This window comes from Elephantulus edwardii, unplaced genomic scaffold (assembly GCF_000299155.1).
Source record: "Elephantulus edwardii isolate Elephantulus edwardi_28Jun2011 unplaced genomic scaffold, EleEdw1.0 scaffold00009, whole genome shotgun sequence".
Classification (NCBI taxonomy): Eukaryota; Metazoa; Chordata; class Mammalia; order Macroscelidea; family Macroscelididae; genus Elephantulus; species Elephantulus edwardii.
Genome location: NW_006399759.1, coordinates 8,285,253 through 8,299,588, shown reverse-complemented (window position 1 = coordinate 8,299,588; position 14,336 = coordinate 8,285,253). Strand labels below are relative to the sequence as shown.

The window sequence follows — 14,336 nt, the reverse complement described above, 5'->3', positions numbered from 1 at the left end:
CATTCTGCCTAAATCATCCTTGATTGTAGCAACTCGAGGTTTGAATTTGCTCTTCAGTTCCTTGAGCTTAAGAAATGATGAATGAGTTCGGCCCTTTTGATTTTCCAACTCTAGCTCCTCGCACATTTCATTGTAGTATTTTGCTTTGTCATTCCGTGCTGCCTTTTGGAATCTTCTATTCAGCTCTTTACTCCTACTGTTAGCATGTGTTTTTTTTTTCACGAGAAAAATAAGCAAACACCAAAAGGAGATTGACAGAAAACTAAATTTCCTAAATAAAAATAATTCTCTTCTCAAGAAAAAAAAAGGGAGGGAAATACATGCTGCAAAGTTGTATCAATGTGGAATGTGAAACAGATCTATTAGAAGGTAAGATTAGCAAGTTAAATAAAATAAAAGCCTCCTGGTCAGAGTATGGACAGCTGAGAGCTGAGAATATACTCTAGTAACCTCCACAGCCATGCTGCCTTCTGTGGTCTTTATTTGTTACAGTGGCGACTTGAATTTCAGTTAAACATTCAATTCCTCAGTCACACTGGCTTTATTTCAAGTGCTTGGTGGATCCATGTGCTACCTTGATGTGCTAGACAGAACAGACACAGAACACTTCCACAACTACAAGAAATGCTGGTGGACAGAAGAGATATTAATTGGCCTGGAGTCTGGGAAAAGAGGAACTATTACGAAGGGAATCTGCTCTACAACACTGAGTAACTTAGCCAAGGATTAGATGGATTTACCTTTTCTTTTCCACCTGCTCTTTTTCCCCTCCTTGTTGCTGCCACCATCACTGCTGCTGCTGCTGTTCTCGGAGCTCTGGGAATCGGACTGACCATCGCTGCTCTCTTCGGAACCTTCTGATAGCTCCTTCACCCCATCCGGCACATCTTTCTGAAAATGCAGGCATCTGATTAGAATTAGCCATTACTATTTTAGCAAACATGAATTCAATTTCTGAAATGTATTGTTGCAATCTAAATATGCTGATTACTTTTTAGTATTGGGAGGGTGGAGGGACAGCACAGGAGGGGAAGGCCCTCTATGAGGTGGACTGACTCAGTGACTGGGGTAATCGGGTTGGGTGTGTTGGAGTCAGTGTGATTGGCACAGGACAGAGCCGGGTTTAGGGCTGTTGTACATAGGGTCACTATGAGTCACAAGTGACTTGATGGCACATAACAACAACAACCACATTATTCAATTCAGAACCAAAAGATCTTTTGAAATCCTGTCATTTTGGTTTCTTTAAGTAAAATTAGCTAATCATTTACACTCAAACATAAAAATAACAGAAGATGTTCATGTGCAAGCACAAAAGCACTGGCTTTAATTAGACAAAAACTGGATAGCTAGATGTTAAAAGTCCAGCTAAATCATAAAATGTTGATAACAATTAACAATTTTCTAAAGACCACTACTATGACAGTTTTACAAAATGTATGTACATTCATATTTAACCATGTAGTATTGTTGTTAGGCACCATCAAGTCGAGTATGGCTCATAGTGACTTTATGAACAAAAGATCTGAACCTTGTTTTATCCTGCGCCATCCTCACAATTCCTGACACACAAGACCATTGCAGCAGTCACTGTGACAATCCACCTGGTTAAAAGTCTTCCTCTCCTTTGCCGACCCTTCACCCTTCCTAGCGTCATGTCCTTCTCCAAGGAATGCACCTCTTAGTAATATGCCCAAAGTATGTGAGATGAAACCTCATCACTCTTGCCTCCAAAGAGCATTCCGGCTGCCCCTCTCCAAGATAATATCAGTTTGTTCTCTTGGCCGTCCATGGGACGTTCAGTGCTCTTCTCTAACACCATAGCTCGAAGGTGTCAATTACTTTTCTGTCATCCTATTCACCGTCTAGTACTCAGATGCATAACAAGTAATCAAAAAGACTATTGTCTGAATCATACACACCATAGTCCTCAAACTGACATCATTACTACTCAATAATCTGAGAGGTCCATAACTGCAGATTTTCCCAATGCAATGTGTCTTCCTATTTCCTGACTGCTGGTACCAAGGGGTTAATTGTGGATCCAAGCAAGAACTTGCTGACAGTTTCAATCTCCTCTCCATCCATCATGATGTTTCCTATTGGTCCAGTGGTAAGAATTTTTGTTTTCTTGACATTGAGATGCTGCTATCTATACCAATGGCTGCATTCCTTGAAATTCTGCAACAAGTGCTTCAAGTTTTCCTCACTTTCAGTAAGTAAGGTTGTGTCATTTGCTAACATAGGTTATTGATGAGGCCCTCCAAAACTGATGCCACACTCTTCCTTCATAGAGTCCAGCTTCTATATGTACAGAATTATCATTATACATTATGAATTCATAGAGTCTGGATAGTGAGAAACAGGGAATAACTTAAAAGACTCAACAAAAACACAACAAAAAATTCTTTGGTTTTTGCACTGGGACTGTGAAAATGCTAATCAGAAGGGAAACTCTATCAACATAAAAAACTCAACTCATTGCCATTGGGTTGGAACAAACTCAGCTGACCCTCCAAAAGGTTTTTAGAGGCCGTAAATCCCACAGGAGGTTGCCCATCGTCCTCCTACAGAGCAGGATTTGGACTGTGTCGGCGTGGATTGGCAGTGCAACTCATTCTTTCCAGTGGGCCACCAGAGTTCCTTCAACACAGTATATGAAGGAAACAACAGGGTGGTTACAAGATCAAGTACTAGGAAATCAAGGTTTCTTGGGTTTGAATTCTGGCAACCTAATTGTGCAGCCTTAGACAAAGGTTAACTTTTCCTGCTCATTTTCCCTTTCTAAAAAAATTGAGGTGCTAATACCACCTTAGGGAGCTTCACAGAATAAAGAGGGGCAATCTCTTCTGTGATTTTAAAAACTGCTGCTGAAAGCCCTCTGGAGGGTAAACTATGAGTTAGTGTTCCGACTTGATGGTTCATTACAACAACAGTAACACCTACCTCAAAAGACCATTTTAAAATTGAGTTACTAAATGTGAAATGCTTAAAATACTTCCTGTATCTAACAAGGACTCAATACATAAATAAATATTGTTACTTATGTAGCAAAACATCTCTCTTCTTTCTACATATATGGATTTGAATCCATCAGCTACTCCTGGGAGAAGAAAGAGCACCCTCCTCCTATGTGATTACTCCTGAAAATCCACTGGAAGATCAGTTATGGGTTGGTTCTAACCTGATGGTACACACCACCATCACTACCACCACACACATAAACCACTGTTATAAATCATAAAATTAAAGAGGATTCTTTTCAACACTTTATTTCCCCCAGAACACCTTATCATCAGATAAAAAATAATTTTAACAGACAAAATGTGACCCTACAACTGGCACCTCATATCAATCTTATGCTCTGTCAATAACACTTATTTTACCTGTACGTCCTATTATAATTTTCTCAAGTGATCTCTTATATCAAACATGTTCTTTAAATATCTATCTGCTGTTTTTCTGTTGCTTTATTGAGTATGTAGGCAAGTGCTTCTTATGTTAGTTAACTACCCACAAGACATCCTGACCTCTAGGTTTAACTAAGTCTGTTAAAACAAATATAATTATCTTCTTTTCCTAAACTTGTTATCTCTCCAAGATCCAAGAGCTTCAAGTTTTAAAATAATTTTATCTTCTTTCCCTCCTCTAAATGCTGTACTGGGCAAGCTCCTCTGTCTGAAACCTGCTCCAGGGTCAGGCATGAGTTGGTACGGAGTTTGATTGTGTGTGTGGGTTTGTGGTTTTTTTTTTAGTTAAATGGTTTGTATTTTATTTCTTTAATGGAGGTCCCATGTATCCCTCTCTTGTATCACTTCCATAGTTTAATCCTAGCTTACTGTTTTCTTCCAAACCGTAAGAAACTTTTTTGTGAGTTTCTTAATTTACAAATAGAATCTATTTAAATCATCTTCTTAAACATGTATTAATCATGCTGTCCATCACAAACACTCAAGTTTTCCAAGGCCTGCCAAACTTAATCTTTACACAGTGTTCACCTCAGAGATTACCTTCTAAGTGAAGTAACACTTCAGTTTATTTTTAATTCCATAAGATGTCTTCATATACTTTTGTTCAGGATGTTATGTGCCGTCGAGTTGCCTGCGACTCATCATGACCCTATGTACAACAGCTCTAAACCCTGCTCTATCCTGTGCCAATCTCACTGTCTCCAACACACCTACCTCGATTACCCCAGTTACTGAACCAATCCATCTCATAAAGGGTCTTCCTCTCCTGCACTGTCCCTTGACCCTCCCAAGCATGGCGTCCTTCTCCAAGGACTGGACCCTTCTTGCAAAATGTCCAAAGTATGTCAGACGAAGCTTCAGAATCCCTGTCTCCAAGGAGCAGCCTGGATTCACCCTCTCTATGACAAACCTGTTCATTTTCTTAACAGTTCATGGTATAATTAATACTCTTCTCTAACACCATAGCTGAAAGGCATCATACTCCTTCTATCATCCCTATTTATTGTACAGGTCTCTGATGCACAGCAAGTGACTGCAAAGACGATAGACTGTATCAGGCGCACCTTAGTCCCCAGAGTGACACACCACTATTCAAGATAGTCTTTTTTTCTTTCTTTAACCAAGAGACTGTTTTAAACCTTATACTTAAAAACCAAACTCTCTTTCTTATTGCTAGGTATCGCTGAATCAGAAGTGACTCACGGGAGGATCCAAGATGGCGGCGGAGACAGAGACAATGTGGTGAGCTGCGGGAGCAGCGGACCACTTGGAACAGGGCCACTATGGCCTTCTACAGACTTCTGTTTATTGATAATTGAACAGTTAAACAGCTGATGACTGGTCTTCAGTGAGGATTGAGGCTCAACAACAGGAATTCAAGGATTCCCAAGGAAGAATGGGTGAGTCCTGCAGCTCCCAACCCCCTCCCGCAGAGCCCACACTGCACCTCACCACAGCCGCAGCTCCATGAAGCTCCCACAGCCGAACCTAAGGAATCCCTCGCCCAGGATGGAGAGTGGGCACCAGGCCTCCCCAGGACTGGTGCAGCAGAGCCGCCACACTGCAGCAAAGTGGACTTGTTCTGGGGAGAATTCTTGGAGCCAAGATGGTGGCGGCAGGGGAAGCGGGCGGCCACTGGCCTCCCCCGTGCGAGATGAAGCGCGACCGCCAGCCGGCCGTATGGGAGATGACACGTGGGAGATGGCTTGCGCCCGCCGGCCACCCACATGGAAGATGGCACTTGCCCGGCAGCCACCCGCGTGGGTGGATGGCGCGCGCCCGCCGACCACCTGCGCGCGAGATGGTGTGCAACTGCCAGTCGCCTGTGTGGGAGATGACACTTGCGAGATGGTGCGCGCCCGCCAGCTGCCCGCGCTGGGGGATGGCGCGTGACCACCAGTCGCCCTTGTGGGAGATGGCACGCCCACTGGATGCCTGTGCTGGGGGATGGTGTGCACCTGCCGGCTGCCTGCGCACGAGATGACACGCTCCCACAGGCCGCCTGCAATGGGGGATGGCGCCCACAGGCCGCCCGCATGGGAGATGACATGCGGGAGATGGCAAGCACCACCAGTCACCCTGCTCGAGGATGGTGCATGCTGACCGGCCGGCCGCCCGCACGGAAGATACGACACGACGTGCGCCCCGCCACCCAAGGGGGGGATGTGCGCCCCGCCGCCTGCAGGTTTGGGTTTCCTTGGAAAACCAGAAAAGATGATCACCTAGACAATGGATTGTTGAAAGTCACTGTGAGTAGTCTACTTGATAACACTTAACAGTGGCAGCATGTCCAAGAGGACTGACATCCTAAATGCACCACATATTTTGATCTGTTGAATGCTTCTGCCAAAAGATGTTTAGACCTGGGGGGAGCCTGTTCACAATTTTCAGGTTCTCTTTGCCATTTATAAAGGGGGAGGGCAGTGACACCTACTTCAAATTATAGTATGACCACTTATGGGGTGTGTGGGGGGGTAAAAGTGGTGGTGCTGGAATTGGAGACACTGTCCCTGGCCACCAGTCCTCGGTTAGGTGAGGGGACCAGATTGGGGTGGGGGCAATTAGAGGGGAGTGTACCAGCCAGCCCATGGGGAGTGTTGCCCTGCTTCGGACGGGCTGTCTTCGGCCCTCGGCTCAGGGTGAGCCATCATGGCCCTCTGGGTGAGCTCCTCAGTCCCCAGACTGTGCCATCTGTCCCCTTGGTAGGAAAAAAAATGCCTTGGGTATCCAGAGAATTTTATCTAAGCTACTTTCTGCCACCCTCTCCCCCAGTAAACCTGAAAGCAATACCTCCAAAACCCCTCTATTTGTAACTCACAAGTTTGTTCTCTCTAGGTTTGCTCCCTTTCCTATAGGTAACCTTACCACTGAGTTTTACTTCAGACCTGACCCCGAACCCAGTGCCAGTGACAAAAAGGAAATACAACTGCCAGCTAAAGAAGCAAAGGAGGATGGAGCCTCTGGGTTCAACCAGCCATCCCCACTGGACCCACCTGGGAAAACACTTTGCAGTCCAGAGGGGAGCAAATGACAGGAAAATATCTTCTAACAGAACAAGAAGGCAGGCAGCCTTAACCCAAGTTCACCAGTAAGGTGATAAAGTGTCCTCCCTTTCCCCCTTCACATCAACACCCCTGTTCAGCATGAAGAAGCCAGAGAGTCGGCATCCAGTTCCCAAATCAGTAAGACAGTTGATTTAATTACCATTGGAAAATGCTTGTCCTTTTCCTGTAGCATCTGGCCCCCACTGGATCATTTTCATTTCCTTCACCTGCTCCCCCCCCACCAATTTCTGCAGCTCTGCAACAGCATCTCTGCCCATCCTCACCCTTCTGCCCCCAACCCTTGCCTCCCTGTACCCCCAATATGTTTTTCCCAATAAAAAAAATTATTTTTTTATAATTTTTTAAACTTTATTATGAATTTCAATAAAAATTTACAAAAGCAAAAACAAAAAGAAGTGACTCACAGTTGACCCTCCAGAGGGTTTACAAAGGTAGTAAACTGCATGAGAGGAAATGGTCCCTCTTTCTCCTGGGAAGGGGCTGGTGAATTTGAACCACATGCCTGCAGTTTGGTAGTGCGAGTCCTTAGCACTAAATCATCAGAACTCCCTAAATCATTTTTTAGTTAAAATGTAAAAAATTAAAAAGTAAAAACTAGTTTGGTGGGGAGAAGGTGATGGGAATGATCTAGTGGGTATCTGAAAAGACATGGTAATGATAAGGTCCAATGGTGATTGATTTTATAAAGATAATGCATGGGAATGAGTGTATGAAATACAATATGAGTAAACAGTGTGAAACACAGTGTATAAAAACTTTGTGGCTGAAGAGTGTTAAGTGTGGAGACCAAATGATTTCAAAATCACTGACTTTCCATGTTCTTGCAATGGTGAATAATGCTGCTACAAACACTGGTGTACAAGTCTCTGTTTGTGCATCAGTTTTCTTTTTTTTTCCCAGGATATATTCCAAGAAGTGGAATAGTTGAGTCATACGGAATTTCTATGTTGAGCTTTTTGAGGAAATATCAAATTGCCTTCCAGAGTGGTTGTACCATAGTACAATTCTACTAACAATGTATATGTTCCTATGTCACTACATCCTCTCCAACATTATTAATTACTTGTCCTGTTAAACTTTGCCACTGCTACAGGAGTGAGATGGTATCTCATCATGGTTTTGATTTGCATCTCTCTGACTGCCAGTGATTTTGAACATTTCTTCATGTGTCTGCTGGCCATCTGAAAGTCATCCTCTGTAAAAAGTCTTTCCATGTCTTTTGCCCATTTTGTAATTGTGTGTTTAGTCTTTTTCTAGTGGAGGCCCTGTAGAATTTTGTAAACTTTTGATATGAGACCTTTGTCTGAAATGGTATTGCCTAATGTATGGGTTTTTTTCCTCCCAGTCAGTAGGTTTTCTTTTCACTCTGGAGGAAAAAGTTTTTGATGCGCACAGGGATTTAAGCAGTGTTATTCACTATCTCAAGAACATGAAAATAGCCCAAATGTCCAACCACAATCAAATGGATTAAGACATTACGGTACATTCACACGATGAAATACTACACAGTACACAGGAGTATGATTTTGTAAATTATTACCTAAAAAAAAGAGAGACTGGAGAGCATTATGCTAAATGAACTAACCAAGTCCCTTAAGGACAAATATTGTATAACACCATTATTGTAGAATGAATATAAGGATCCAAGAGGGTGAAAGGGATAGGAGCAGAGGGGTGAAGATGGATGGGAGGCGGAGAATGGAGTGGTTTAGTACGGTTGCAAAATGTGAAGGGTAGAGCGAGAGGTGGGTGAAGCAAATGGATCTGGTGTGAAAAAACAATGTACACGAACTTTGTAAACCTGTATTTAAAAAAAATCATTGACTTTTAGAAAATTTCTTTTTTCTTGAATAATAAAGATACAAATGTAAAACAAAACCAAATCCCATTTTAGTTAAAATGTTAAAAACTAGTTAGATTCTAATTAAAATTAATCTTTACTTCACTGTATCTTCACATACTTTGTAGTATCACCACTACTACCTCACTGCTGGCAAGTCAGACTGGACTTATAGTTGACCCTCCAGCAGGTCTGCAGGGACTGTAACTCAAAAAGGACACTTATCTTTTTCCCTGAGGAACAGTGCATAGATTCAAAGTGCCTGCCTTTGGATTGGAGGCATAACTCCTTATCACCAGAGCTCCCTATTTATTATATAGTACTTTATATATGGTGTTTTTTTTCCCCAGTATGCAATTACTTTATTGCTGTAGAAGGTCAAGGACTGTAGCCTTCAATATGGATTGAGTCTCAAGATTAAGAAAATAAAGATTCTTACCAATGAGTCAACTGGCAGCATGACAGATGGTGAAGAGACTGAGACTGTTAAAACAGCTTTAGTTTGCTTGTCTCCACAATGAACACTCTTGGCACCAGTATCCAGGAAATCAAAAGACATATTACGATGGGAAAGTCTGGTGTTAGAGACCTCTCCAAAGTACTTAAGAGTGATGATGTCACTCTGGAGACTAAGGTATGCCTGATACAGGACACTGTCTTTGCAATCTCTTGCTGTGTATCAGAGAGCTGGACAATGACTAGGGATGATAAGAGAAGAATTACTGCCTTTGAACTATGGTGTTGGAGAAGAGTATTGATTATACCATAGACTGCTAAGAAAATGAACAGGTTCATCCTAGAGAAGGTTAAACCAGGCTGCTCCTTGGAGGCAAAGATTCTGCAACTTCATCTGACATTGGAAGGACCAATCCTTGGAGAGGGACGTCATGCTTGGGAGGGTGAAGGGACAGCATAAGAGAGGAAGATCCTCTATGAGGTGGATTGATTCAGTGACTAGGGTAATGGGGGTAGGTGTGTCACAGTGAAATTGGCACAGTATATAGCAGGGTTTAGGGCTGTTGTACATAGGGTTGCAGGCCACTCAATGGCACGTAACAAGAACAACAAAAATTACTTTATTAACTGTAATGTGAGATCCAAGAGATCAGAATTCACAGTTAATCCCACTTCAGAGTCTTACAGGTTATCTAGTAAAGAACAAGCATTTTGAAAGGGCTGTAACTAAAACCTAAAAGTAATGCATCAAGTCCCATGAAGAAAAAGTGCCCTTAATTCCAGTAAATTCAACAAAGTATTCTGGAAGGTGGGTTTTCTTGTTCTGGTAGAGGGTCAGGTGTAGAACTGTTTGGTTGTTTTTTTCCCCCTGTTCACAATCACATGTGAGCTGAGTGGATTTGCTGGATGTAGATAACAATGAGCCATGGGCTGGAAGCCTCTTGTTTGGACCTGGTGGTCAGGCCTTTGTATTTAAAAGGTGGCTGGACCCCCCACTAAGTCTCTAGTTTGAAGGCTTATATGTGGTTAGATTCTGGAAGGTGGGTTTTCTTGTTTTCGTTGAGAATTGGGTGAGGACTCTTTGGTTGGTTGGTTTTTTTTGTTTGTTTTTTGGTTCACAATCATGTGTGAGCTGATTGGATTTGCTGGCTTTAGCTAACAATGAGTGGTGGGTTGGAAGCATCTTGCTTAAAGTCAACCAGAACCTGGTGGGTGGGCCTCTGTACTTAAAAGTTGAGTATATTTTCTTGTAAGTGATACAGCACTGGTCTGTCAATTTGTTGTACTGTGATAACTTGGAGTTGCTGTGATGCTGAATGCTGTGCCACTGGTGTGTCAAATACTACAATAGTTAGCCAATGATGGACAGTGTTTGGTGGAGCTCTCAGACTGAGACAGGCTTGGAAGCAGGAGTGGCATCCACTTCCTTAACAACATGCCACTGTAAACTCTATGACAGAGAAACAACAATATTTACAGAACAGCATTCAAATCTTTTGTTCATAGGGTTGCTATGGGTCGTGCTCGATTTGACGGCACTTAACAACAACATATAAAAAGCAGAATATTATAAATACGTTAAATCTTTCTAATATCAGTGGGTATACAGGTAGAAGAATTAAGCACTGTGATAACTACATTTCAAAGCTTAAAAGGTGAGAAACAGAGAGAGAGAGAGAGATACTGTCTGCTAAGCTGTCATTCTTCTGTTGATAAAATCTCAGAGTATATATACCACCTCTCCTCAGTTGACCTGGCTGAAGCCAGCTTATTCTCAATGTCACATAAAGGGTGTTAATGAACCAAAGACTGGTCCTTTTCAAGATTCAATACATTTAGCAACAGAGTTCAAGGTTTCCCACTTTAGTTCCTGGGACTCTTTGCTCTAGACTTAGAAACTGCTGAATAGGGCTTGAAAGTGGAGTCAGGTGAGAAGTGGTGAGAAGACAAGTGATGAGACGCCTGCCTGCCTCTCTGCCTGCCTGGCTAAGACATACAAGCAAAGCTCTCAGGAAATCATTTGAGTCCCTGCCTCCTGCTTGAGTGACCCTAGATTTTTTCAGTTATATGAGGTAATAAATTCTGTTTTACTCACACTCATCTGAATTAAGAAATCTGCTAAGTATAGGTCATTCTCAGACTAAGAATTATAAACTAGCAAGCTTGTTCTGGTGGAATGGGTTTGGAGTTCATTCTGATCTGGGGAAATATTCAGGCTCTCATATTATGTGGCCCACAATATTCTGGCCAAAATATTCTGGCTCTCATGCTATGTGGGAAATGGAAGGAGGACCAAAACAAAGAGGGAGGAAAAATATCCAAGAAAAGTACAAACCACAAAACTATCTACATTTCTGAACTTTAGTTTTCTTTACCTCTTAGGAATGAATAATAATCATAACTCTGAATGTAGTGAAAAAGTAAGTGAGAACTTATCATCCAAATGTGGTAATAAGGCTCTTTGAAAAGTCAAAGGAGAGTTATTTTTATTAAATCCTTTTAAGATTATAAAAACCATTTTCCCCTAATCTTCCTATAGATAGTAAAAGGCAGGAAATATATGGATATATGGTCGAAAATACAGTGAAACATGTAAGCCAGAACTCAATGAGATAGCTAGATCTTACAAGTTATCTGCTTCTAACAGGGTGAAGTCTTAACTACATTTCTAGTGCTCGGTTTAGTGGAAAATCCTTCTCTAACAGGTTTCAGCTTTCCTAGGTTTTATTGTATTATTTCATTTTGGAAACAAAACAAAACAGTTCAGGAACAAAAGGATTCTGTCTCAACGATTTAATTCTTAAGTTACATATAATCATAACTTTTTTTAAAAAAATGTCTTTTCTTTTTAAATGATCTCTCAAACAAAAGTACTTACCTTCAGTGTATATACTCCCATTCTACCTGGAACCTTATAGAAGATTCCCTCTTCACCTCGGGAGTTTGTATGCAGCATGGCATTCAGGCATGCAAGAGGGGAAGTCCCACTGCAAGAGAAACACACACCACCCCCAACAAGATTAGTTCTATTTCAGAACATCATAAGTAATAATGAATAAAAATTAATAAAATAGTATTCATTCAACTTAATATTTTAAAAAACTATACAAAGTGTGAATCTAGAGAGAAGTTGCATGGAAAATAATACATATCTAAACAAAGAATAAAACCTTCATTTTCTTATTTAACTTTAAGTGATTAAAGAAAATTTAATGCCTAAAAGAATCACAATTATATTTTATAACCAGTCTATTTCACTGAGCAACTTTTAAATATCTAGAATACTTATAGGAGAAATCGCACACACATAGATAGTGCAACATCAATCCTTTGCCTAACATTCCACAAGAACTCTAAGCTGTGAAACAAATATACTTCAAGTCTCTTGAATTTAAGACTATGGTGAGATTAGTTTAAAAGAAAGGCTTCTGAATATTTATAAGCAGTAACTTGGCTAAGTTAATGGGAAAAATATACATTTAAAGTTTTTATGTTAGAGGTATATATTCTTTTTCATTTTTATTATCTATTAAGGTTGCTTGGGTTTGTTTGTTTTTTTAAAATAAGATCAGAGGCCATTCAAGTTCACCAATGGCTAGAGGGAGAAAGATGGTCTCAAGTGCTCACGATTTATAGATTCGGAAAACTGATGAAGAGTTGGTATAAGATAGAACTGTCTTAAAGGTAGTTTATTGTGAGTCTGACACACGTTTTAACATGCACCAAATAAAAGGAGCATACACTAAGGAGTGTAGTGTAAAGTATAAAATGGTAGATTAACTATAATATTAAAAACGACCATAATATTAAAAAAATAATAGCTTTTCTGCAAGTGCATCACTAATCTTCAGCTTATACATAAAGGAATTTTAAAAATACCAAAAAACAAATAAAACTTCTAGATGAGAACAACAGTACTTAAATCTAGAAAACAAAATCAGACATATATTGCTAAACAGCAGGCACTCTCACATGTAATGAGCTACTTTTAGTTGTCCAGAAGGCATAGATCTGAAGCTCAATTTTCTGCCCAAACATTAGATCTCTATGAACAACACTAGGAATATAATGTAAGTCCAATAAAAGTCCACTCTAGATCGCGATGGTGAAGAGATTGAGATTGTAAACAGCTTTAGTTTGCTTGGCTCCACAACCAACACTGTTGATATCAGCAACAGGAAATTAAAAGACATATTGTGTTGGAAAAGTCTGCTGTCAGATACCTCTCCAAAGTACTGAAGAGCAATGTCGTCAGTCTGGAGACTAAGGTGCACTTGTTACAGGCCATGGTCTTTGTAATCACTTGCTATGCATCAGAGAGCTGGACAATGACTAGGGATGACAGAAGGAGAATTGATGCTTTTGAGCTGTGGTGCTAGAGAAGAGTACTGAATATACCATGATGGACTGCTAAAAGAAGGACAGGTTTATCCTGGAGAAGGTTAAATCAGGCTGCTCCTTGGATGCAAGGATTCTGAAGCTTCATTTGACATACTTTAGACATGTTGCAAGGAGGGACCAGTTCTTGGAGCCGGATGTCATGCTTGGGAGGGTGAAGGGACAGCGTAGGAGAGGAAGACCCTCGATGAGATAGACTGATTCAGTGACTGGGGTAATGGGGATAGGTGTGTCAGAGACAGTAAGATTGGCACAGGATAGAGTAGGGTTTAGGGCTATTGTATATAGTTGCAGGTGACGTCAACAGCATTAACAGCAGCAGCAGATCAAAAGGGCATCCTTTGTCCAGGGACAATTTTTAAAGGCAAGAAAGGAGAAAGACTGGAAATAAAATGCAGGGAGGAGTGAGAGGAGTTATGCTGCACTTGGACTGCAGTCAATGATAAGAAACAAAGTGTGTGCCCATTACTGAATGGAAAACTCATCAGCTCTGTAAAAACCTAATACACACTAAAAGGTTAGAGGGAAGTCAAGAGTTGTTATATTTCCTTTTTTTAAAAAAAGAAAATAGATTTTTTTGTCATTTTAATGAAAAGTTTACAGAAAACTTGGATTTTGAGTTGTTTTATTTCAAGATAATACTGGAGTACTTAAAGAAATGTTCACTTTTCAAAGGAAAATCCCCAAGACGTGAAATATTAAAATGCTTAATTTTTTCATACTAAAACATTAAAATACGCGTAGCAAACTAGTGGAAGGTCTTTATGGTAGTAACCACCTAGAAAGAGCCTTAGTGAGCGACAGTCAGTCTCTAACTGGAGATGCATAGAACATTTAAGCTTGTTCTAGAAGCATCCTCCTAATAACCAATTGTTGGTGCTGTCACACTGATTCTGACACAGGGCACTCTCCAGAGGGCATGGTAGAATAGTTTCTTCATAGGGATTTCAGGGCCATGACCTTCTGAAAGTAGATCACCAGGCCTGTTTTCCAAAGTGCCTCTGTAGATGTCTGCATCATTATCCTTTTGGCTGGTAGTTTGCACTCTTATACATGGACTCTTTTTTTTCTGTTGTTGTTGAATTCTTTTTTCTTTTTTTTTTTTAA

The 14,336-nt window shown here is 40.9% G+C and overlaps 1 protein-coding gene across 1 annotated transcript in view; it reads right to left on the bottom strand.

The window, feature by feature from the left end:
* The window catches only part of ASXL2 (additional sex combs like 2 (Drosophila)), a 170,456-nt gene that overhangs the window by 40,479 nt on the left and 115,641 nt on the right, over positions 1-14,336 (bottom strand). Inside the window, exons 4-5 of the mRNA XM_006880618.1 lie at positions 11,710-11,818; positions 741-891 (exon numbers count right to left, since the gene is read on the bottom strand). Coding sequence (XP_006880680.1) covers positions 741-891; positions 11,710-11,818 — 260 coding nt within the window. The remainder of the gene's footprint in view (positions 1-740; positions 892-11,709; positions 11,819-14,336) is intronic.